Raw genomic sequence first — 10076 nt, 5'->3', positions numbered from 1 at the left:
CAGAATGCAATATATTCACAGTTTTACGATAAGACTCGAAATGATGAATGAAATTCATCTTGTATATGGTTTTGAATTTGAAAATCATACATAGTTATACATCTATTCTGTTTATTTAATTCATTTTGCACATTTATGCTGCAGATAAACATTTTAGCGTACACGTGTAGTAAAATGACGACTGACATACATTTTCATATCAGCCAATCAGAGTGTGTCTATAATCTAGAACGGAACTTCACAGGGAAGTTCAAGCAAGTTTTTTGTGTACCTGTGAAAAAACTGTAAACTACACGTTGTTTTTCTAAGATAAGAACTATTGAAGAAATGTGACCGGTACACAACGGAAGATAAATTACCACTTGTTTAATATCAATTAGTACACATTTACTGAACTGCGTGTTTTTGATATGAAAATACGCGATTGAAATGGGTTAGTATATTTTCCCGTTCACGACCATGGTTCTTATAGAATACCTAGGGGGTAGGGTATAACATGTACAGGGGCATTTCTTTCTGATCTGGCGCCAGTGTGCCGAGCATCCAACACGCAAGAGCGGGTGAAACTTTCCTAGTACATACTCAGTATTCATATGTTTTAAGTTAAAATATGACGATACATTATGATCAACTTCTGATTTCCACTTGTTCTTAATGGCTATGTATGTATGTAGTGAATTTTCGTCTTCCGTTGGCTTCTCAAGTAAAACTTTTATGTCTCCGAGACTGTATTTGACGATCAGAGCCTGTACTTGAATTGCCCTTGATTTAGCCTCCCCGTTGACGTTCTAGTATTTAAGTCTGATTGCATATATTATTAAGAAAGTTCAGTGCCTTCAAATGCAGGTAGGAGCTCGGGAGAATGAACATGGCCAAAGCTATCAAACATTTACAGGAAAAGACAATATTTGCTTCACAGTTTTCTGATGACATACTTCAAGTTTACCAACAAGTTTATTCATGGCAAAGGGATTTCCAGTTCATACGCAAGAACAGGTAACACGTACACTTTATAAAGGTTAATAGATATTGCGTGATGTGCGTATACCTTCTACCTCTAAATTTTCCCCCCGAGGTCTTCATTGAAATCAGCACCAATAATGATGTTATGTGTATTCCCATGTTTAGACATAATTTCATAGACAACTACACAGAACTCCTCTTTCTACTAGTGTATCCCTGACAATGTAGATAACTAGACACAAGTTGGGTCTTTTTAATGCCGTGCTCTTCAATCCGAATTCAATGCACTGGACCCTCTCTTAAAGGGGTTATGAACCGACTAAGGTGTTTCTTCCATAAAACTGCTACCCCTCCCATTCCCCTATGCATTTTGGATGGGTAATAACGGATTTCTTGAATTAGACCCTTTCCCAATAAAGTCAATATTTTCACTAATTCCCCCTAATGAAGAAATCTGCACTTGGAAGAGCCAGTGCTCCTGAACAAAATAAATCTGACAGTCACTGAATAGTTCAAAACAGCATGCACGGGTGTCCGTATATTTTCATAATTATAAGAAGCTTACTGTAGTAACATGTGATCTTTCTCATCTACAAAACGGCGACAAGTACCGGTGACCTGATGAAAAGGAGCTTTATTCTTGTGTTCCGTCCTGTCCAAGTGGCCCTGGTCATTACCGGTATCCGGAATACTTAGCAACTGAATCACGTTACCATCTGCAGCAATTTGTGAGTGCAAGCTAGTCTGTGACCTTAATGCCGAGGGTGTCCCACATAAGGAACCAAATCAGTATATGTCGGCTATAACATCCTGCCTTGCTATGTGTTGTTACTTGCAAGGAAGAGATTGGATCTATCACAAAAGGTGTCTTCGACTTTAGGTTTGGCTCTTGCTGGAGTTCCCTATCTATGGCCCCAATCATATCGGCCATCATGACAGTTATAAAATGGTTTCCATGAAAACAAATGTTTGCTTTGATAACAATCTAAAGCCAGATTTCGTGTTTCCTCCATTTTCTTAAGTATTTTGACTTTTCTTCCTGTTACGACTTGATCTGACTATTTCACCTGAGTTACATAGATATCAAAATCTATCGATAACATTTTTTACCACATCCCAGTTTACTGTTGTAGATTGCTGACAATCTTGAATCGCTTTCACCAAAACATCTAGTGTTGCCCTATCATTTTCTTTTGAATCCCATTTCTTGAACATAGAAAATATTCTCATAACCGTACAGGTATGATCCATGCTTATGTGTTGCAAAGATGTATCATCAAGACCTAAATGTAGTCCTATTTGTTGCCAACCTTCTCCAATACCCATTGAAAGTGTGCTATATTCTTTCATTGTGAGCCTTCGTTCAGGAATGTCTTTTATTGTATCTTGGTGTCCGAACCACTGCTGGAGAATCTTATTCATTTCTAAAGAATGACTTGCTCTGTCGGGGCATGGCAAATTTCTGATGGGCTGCATGTCGTTTAATTCATGTATTTCATAACTTCCTTTAATCCCGTGTTGCTCATGATTACAACGTACATACTTCTTGACGGCTTGTTGCGGTACATGTTCCTCATTTCCTCGAATTCTGCAAAACTCATGATCAATCACCATTTCTATGAATCTTCGAAACATATCACAAACATCAGACATGACAGATTGTGGGGGACAAAGGTTTAATACAAGTATTTCCAGTTTATTTCCTGACAGCTGTAACAGCCCTGTATGGTCTGATGGAAGTTCGCATGCAGCTATGTTTTTGAACAAAATGTACTGTCCAAAGAACTTCAGCAAAGGCCATTTGCCAATGACAGCTGCTAAAAGTTTATGATAAAGTGTAGGTGTAACTGAATCATTGTCAAAAATGTACCCTACGGATACTTCGGTGGCAGGTTTTCCTTTCAAAAAATTTTCAATGGTAGCATCTTCCGCTGTTACCCTGAGGAAGCTTGGAACTATGTAGAATCCAAGCCGCTGTGGCGAAGTCGCACACTTTTCATCAAATCTAAGTACTTCTGAGATTATATGATGTCTTTGTAAGAATTTTGTGAGCAAATCCTTGAACCTAAAATAGCTCTCTTCTTCCTGTCTTTCGCGCCAGACCTCTTCAATCAATGCTGGCTCAAGAGTAGCTGTATCACGAAGTTTTTGCCATAACACTCTTAATTTGGGGCGAACTCTGCAGAACTTTCCTGATGTGATGATACAACTGAAAGCATCTATCAAAAACTGTGGATCCAAAACTACATATTCTGACAAGTGTCTGTCATCGAAATAGCAAAAAGAGCCCAGAGCATGGTGATATTTCAAGAACAGTTTTATTTGGTCCCTTGTTTTATCTTCACCATCTGTCTGGACCTGACAACCATTTTCACGGTCTACTTGTAGCACTTCGTCTAATGAGATTATTTTCTTGTTTCGAATCTTTTTCAATTCTTTTTCAAGTAGAATCCATTTGGCTGGCACTACAAGTTTATTTGCTTGCTTCTTTCCGGCATCAAAAATAGTTTTGCGTAGTTCAGCTATATCCTCATCTGATGAAGCCTTATTTGACACAACAGACTGATACGGCAGAAAGTGATTTATAGCCGAGGTACCATCAAACATTTTTCTAATATCCTCAAATACTTCATCAGTATCAGTATCATTCTCTAATTGATCTTTATGTGTTCCAACCATGATAATTGGTGGTTCCTCCCCATTCTCATTACCGGCAAATGAATGTACAGAAGTAACCCAAAACCGTATATAATCCCTCATTGTCATATTACATGTCCTTCCCGGGAAGTCAGGATCACTCATTTCTTTCTCCAAACCTTCTGCTATGTTAAAAACTAGAATGTACACAGCCTTCCTTGAGTGAAAAATTTGGTGAGTTGCATAGTAAACGAACTGACCACCAAAGTCCCAAATATTTAAAGTTGTATCATTCTCTGTTGACGCTTTTGCTTTTTGTCTAGATCTACTTAGCTCTGAGCTGAATAGTTTTAAATTTGGTGTAAGGTTTTGGTTCGGGAAATTTATATTGATTTCTTGTTTAGATTGGCTGTTTCTTTCTTCCGAATCATCTTCTTCTTTATCTGTATTTTCACTAGTATCTTCATTTCCAAATTCTTTAAAAGTTTCAACTGTGTTTGTTTCAAGTTCTACTGCGTTTGCAACTTTTGCCAGACGTTTAGAACTTTCAACCTCAAGGTCCTCCAGTGTATCTGTTTCCCATACACCATCTTTACTGCATGTACATCTTTGCACCTCTATCCCATTAGTCGTTTGTACACCCTCTGAAGGCTGCTGTAACAATTTTCTGACTAAAGAAGTTTTCCCTTGTCCATAACAGCCGATAACCATGATTCTAATATTATTATCTATCTCCGTTCCTTCTTCTACAGCTCTTTTATACAGTATATATGTATATGGATCATTTGCAAGTATATCAGGCATACTCAAATCTGTAAACAAAGAAAAACATAATAAATATATAGATAACTCGGATGTAAACAAGCTTTGGATTAGGTAGTTTTAGGTATATATGTCAAGGGCATTTACAAGTTGGCTACCATAAATCAACTAGAGCTGTCACAGGATTGACGAATTATACCCCAACAATACGTCCTTATCACAGAAGTAAGCCATGTCATAGTCGAACCTCAAAATCAATAGAGTTCATGTGCTGGTCATGATCAACTTCCCTATTAGATTTCGTGATCCTAGGCCCAACCGTTCTCAAGTTATCGTCCAGAAACGATTTAACTGTTACGGGTCACTTTGACCTTGACCTTTGACGGACTGACCTCAAAATCAATAGGGTTCATCTGATAGCCATGATCAACCTTCCCATCAACTATCATGATCATAGGTCCAAGCATTCTCAAGATATCATCTGGAAACCGTTTAACTGTTCCGAGTCATTGTGACCTTGACCCTTGACCTACTGACCTCAAAGTCGAACTCGACCTGTATTTTATGATTACACCTGTGTACCAAAATTTATCATCCTATGCCTAAACATTCTCAAGTTATCATCCGGAAACCGTTTAACTGCTCCGGATCAGTAACCTTGACCTACTGACCTCAAAGTTGAAATTGACCTGTATTTTATGATGTTACACCTGTGTACCACATTTTATTATTCTTGGCACAAGCGTTCTCAAGTTATCATCCGGAAACCGTTCAACTGTTCCGGGTCACCGTGACCTTGACCTTTGACCTACTGACCACAAAGTCGAACTTGACCTGTATTTTATAATGTTACAACTGTGTATTAAAAATTATTTAAATCTGTCAGGCTTTTCATGAGTTATTGTCCGGAAACCATGAAAACCAACGGACCAACAAGCTCATTCCTACATACCCCCTAACTTCGTTATGTGGCGGTATAACTAAATAATGGCCTGTTGTTGCAGTCACATCTCTTTTGACAAAATTATTGAGTGTAGGCTGAACTTCTTGAACCTGAAACGTAGCATAAAACACCTGTCCCCACCTGAAAGACTCTAATCACACACTTGCACAACAAAAAGAAAAGAAATATGTACATGCATGGAGACACAAGTACGCTAAAGCTGTTCATACTTGAGAGGGCTATAGTGGACCTAAGTTGATTTTCAACTTTTTTCCAGTGATTGTCCCAATATGTCAAATCATTGTTTAAGTCTGAAAGAATATTCATATTTAAACTGTGTCCAAAACGTGTTCATAATTTATTGTAACAATACAATAATCAGTGCAACCATAAATAATATCAAACTAGATGTGTGTCCATAGGACACAAATGCCCAACCCCCCCGCCCCCTACGTCCTGTCACTGTACATGGTTTTATGACTAAAGGTGTAACATTTTTTAAGACGTTTGTAATACAAACTTTTAAGAACTTTGTGTGTATTTTTCACTAAGTGAAGGACCATAACTCTGGTCTAGCTGAGTAAAATTCCAAAGAGAACACCCAATGCAAAACGTTATAAGCTATAAAACAATCCTCTAATGTTTTATGACTCGATGTAAAGTACATTCTGAAATACATGCGGCACAAACTTTTATTTTTTGACTAAATCAAGGGTCATAACTCTGGTCTTGCAAAGTGATAAAAACAACAAAAAACCTCAGGTGCAAAAATTCACCTGCTGGATAATATTCCTACATGGTTTCACAACATAAGCACTTTATGTGTTTTTTTTGCACTAAGTCAATGACCATAACTCCGACCTGGCTGATTGAAATCCCAAACAGAACATCAAGTGCCAACTTCACATGCTATATAACAATCACCTGATGTTTAATGACTAAGTCAAATATTTTTTGAGATACTTGTGACACAAACTTGTATTCACTTTATGAATATTATTGACAATCAAGGGCCATAACTCTGGTATGACAGATAAAAGTACAGAACAAAATTCCAGGTGCACAACTTCTTATGCTTAATAATATTCATATGATGATTCATGATCCTAGGTCATATACTTTTTGAGATATGTGAGACACAACTTTTATGCCTTTTTATGGCTAATTTTTTAACTAAGTAAAGGACCATAATTCTGGTCTGACTGAGTGATACCTCTAACAAAACCCCAGATGCTGAATAATATTCCTATAATGCTTCATGGGTTAAATACTATTTCAGATTCATGCGACACATACTTAGGCCCGTTTTATGCATATTTCTGAGTCAATGGCCATAACTCTGGTCTGTCTATGTAAGATCCAAATTAAAACCGCTGCTGATGCACAGCTTCCCGTGCTGAATAACAATCCTATGAGGTCTGATAACTCTGGGTCAAATACTTTTTGAGATATGAAAGACACAAATTCGGACGGATGGAAGAACGGACTTTACTGGGTATTTCTTTTGTTATAGAGTACCCAACAAGCGACAGGAAGTACCCAATAAGCAGTACGGAATTAATCGAATTTACCGGTACCATTATCTATTGTCCTCAATACCCCCAACAAATGTTATCTCACTTGCTCGGACGGATGGACTGATGGACAGACAGACGGACAAAGGCAACTCTAAATGGGGGGGGGGGGGGGGGGGGGGGGGGGGGGGGGGGGGGGGCACAAAAATCAATAAAGGGAGAAAACTGAGAAAACGGACATAACAAGTCTGATAGAGTTATGGTCCATGTATATTGCACTTCGTCTTAATTTCCTCTATCATTGTGTGCAATTTGCAAACATTCTCTACAGCAGTTTAAATTTATTTATTTTGTTGGGTTTAATGTCGCACCGACACAATTTAGGTCATATGGCGACATTCCAGCTTTGATGGTGGAGGAAGACTCCAGGTGCCCCTCCGTGCATTATTTCATCACGAGCAGGCACCTGGGAAGAACCACCGACCTTCCGTAAACCAGCTGGATGGCTTCCTCACATGAAGAATTCGAACAGCAGTTTAAAGGTTATGCCCTGGACAAGAACAATGAATAAAGGGAGATAACTCAAAAAGGAAGAAGAGTAGAGTTATGGGTTTTTGCACATGACATATCATCATGTCATACTGATCATTTATGTAAAGTTTTATAAAATCCATCCATGAATGATAAAGTTACAGACCGGACAGGAAATTGGGATGGATATTCAATAAAGGCTGATAATTCAACAAGAGCTGTCACAGGAGACAGCGCGCTTGACTATTTCGATGCTGGATAGTGAAACTAGGCACATCTGAGGAAACTAGAGCTGTCACTGGAGTGTTTAATGACTCCAATTGTGGATGAAGATATTGCACAATAGCCTGAGTCTATGTCAAAAATATCAACCTAAAGTAATAAGAGAGGTAAAGATAAAATGTATCAAAACACTATATAAGTATATCCTAAGCAAAAAGGGGCATAATCCATTAAATACTGGTGCCAGAGTTATGCAGCTTGTGTCATATAGTGTGGGTGATGATGTTGAACAACTATTTTAAGTTTGAATCAAATCCATTCAGTAATAACAGAGACAGAGTGAAAGTGCATCAAAACTTTAACCTAAAATTCTAAGTAAAAAGGGGAAATAATTCATGAAAAATTGGTCCCAGAGTTATGCAACTTGTGTCATATGATAAGGGTAATAATGTTGAACAACTGTTTAAGTTTGAATCAGATCCATTCAGTAATAACAGAGATAGAGTGAAAGTGCATAAAACTTTAACCTGAAATTCTAAGTAAAAAGGGGAATAATTCATGAAAAATTGGTCCCAGAGTTATGCACCTTGAGTCATATGATAAGGGTAATGATGTTGCACAACTGTTTAAGTTTGAATCAGATCCATTCAGTAATAACAGAGATAGAGTGAAAGTGCATAAAACTTTAACCTGAAATTCTAAGTAAAAAGGGGAATAATTCATGAAAAATTGTGCCAGAGTTGTATGCATCTTGTGTCATATGATGTGGGTGATGATGCTGAACAATTATTTTAAGTTTGAATCAAATCCATTCAGTAATGACAAAGTCGAGTGAAAGTGCACCAAAACTTTAACCTGAAATTCTAAGTAAAAGGGGGAATAATTCATGAAAAAATGGTGCCAGAGTTATGCACCTTGTGTCATATGATGTGGGTGATGATGTTGAACAACTATTTTAAGTTTATTTAAACTTTAACCTGAAATTCTAAGTAAAAAGGGGAATAATTCATGAAAAATTGGTCCCAGAGTTATGCACCTTGAGTCATATGATAAGGGTAATGATGTTGCATAACTGTTTAAGTTTGAATCAGATCCATTCAGTAATAACAGAGATAGAGTGAAAGTGCATCAAAATTTTAACCTGAAAATCTAAATGAAAAGGGGGGATAATTCATGAAATATTGGTGTCAGAGTTATGGCCCTTATGTCAGATGATGTGGATGATAATGAGGAATAAGTATTTCAAGTTTGAATCAAATCCATCAAGTAATTACAGAGATAAGTTGAAAAAAGAGAAAGTGCACCAAAACTTTAACCAAGGTGGGTACGCGGAAAGACGCCGACGCCGGGGCGAGTAGGATAGCTCTCCTTATACTTCCTATAGTCGAGCTAAAAAGTAAGAGGGATTGATTTAAGTTTCTGGCACACGACACATCGTCATGTCATGCTGATCATTAGTGCAAAGTTTTTTCGAAATCCATCCAATGTCACAGACCGTACACAGAATTAAAATTGACATTTCATAACAGGAGATAATTCAACAAGAGCTGTCACAGAAAACAGCATGCACAACTATTTCGATGCTCGATGGTGAAACTGGGCACATCTTAGGAAGCTGGAGCTGTCACTGGTCCAATGTGGATGAAGATATTTGACAATAACTTATGTCTGTATCAAATAATTTAGTATTAACAGTGATAGAGATAAAGCTATCAAAACATTAAATTAGTAAAAAAAGGGACATGATTCATGGAAAAAATCTGCAAAAGTAATGCACCATGTGTCATATCATGTGGCTAATAATGTGGAACTACTATTTTAAATTTGAATCAAATCTATTTAGTAATAACTGAGATAGAGCAAAAGTGCATCACAACTTGAACCTTATATTTTAGTAAAAAGGGGGCATAACTCACAGCATTTTGGTGCCAGCATTATGAACCTTGTGTCATATGATGTGGGTGATGATATGTAAGAACTGTTTTAAGTTTAAATCAAATCTATTGAGTAACAACTGAGATATGTTGAAAATAGCATCAAAATTAAACTGAAATTCTATTTAAAAGGGGAACTTAATTCACTAAATATTTGTGCCAGAGATATGGATCTTTTGTCATATGATTAGGACAATGTTGTAGAAAAACTATTTTAAGTTTGAATCAAATTCATTAAGCAATAACAAAGATACAATAAAGTGAAAGAGCACCAACATTTACCTGAAATTCTAAGTAAAAAGGGGGAATAATTCATGAAATATTGGTACAAGAGTTATGGCCTTTATATCGTATGATGTGAGGATGATGTGGTACAACTGTTTTAAGTTTCAATCAAATCTTGTTTGGTAATAACAGTTACTGAGTGATAGTGCATCAAAACTTTAACATGAAATTTTAGGGAAAAACGTATTACTAAATAATTCATGAAATATGAAATATTGGTGCCAGAAGTATGGCTCCTTTATAAAATGATGTGGGTGATGATATGGAACAATTATTTTAAGTTTG

At 37.0% G+C, this 10076-nt stretch overlaps 1 protein-coding gene across 1 annotated transcript; it reads right to left on the bottom strand.

Annotated features, from left to right (window-relative positions):
- Positions 1 to 539: 539 nt before the first annotated feature.
- Positions 540 to 4409, bottom strand: LOC128552843 (uncharacterized). The gene has a single exon (XM_053533903.1). The coding sequence runs from the start codon at positions 4402 to 4404 to the stop codon at positions 2047 to 2049; it is 2358 nt and encodes a 785-aa protein (XP_053389878.1). The 5' UTR covers positions 4405 to 4409; the 3' UTR covers positions 540 to 2046.
- Between the last annotated feature and the right edge of the window lie 5667 nt (positions 4410 to 10076).

The sequence above is a fragment of the Mercenaria mercenaria genome, unplaced genomic scaffold, assembly GCF_021730395.1.
Source record: "Mercenaria mercenaria strain notata unplaced genomic scaffold, MADL_Memer_1 contig_3215, whole genome shotgun sequence".
Classification (NCBI taxonomy): domain Eukaryota; kingdom Metazoa; phylum Mollusca; class Bivalvia; order Venerida; family Veneridae; genus Mercenaria; species Mercenaria mercenaria.
This window is presented reverse-complemented; position numbering and strand designations above follow the sequence as displayed.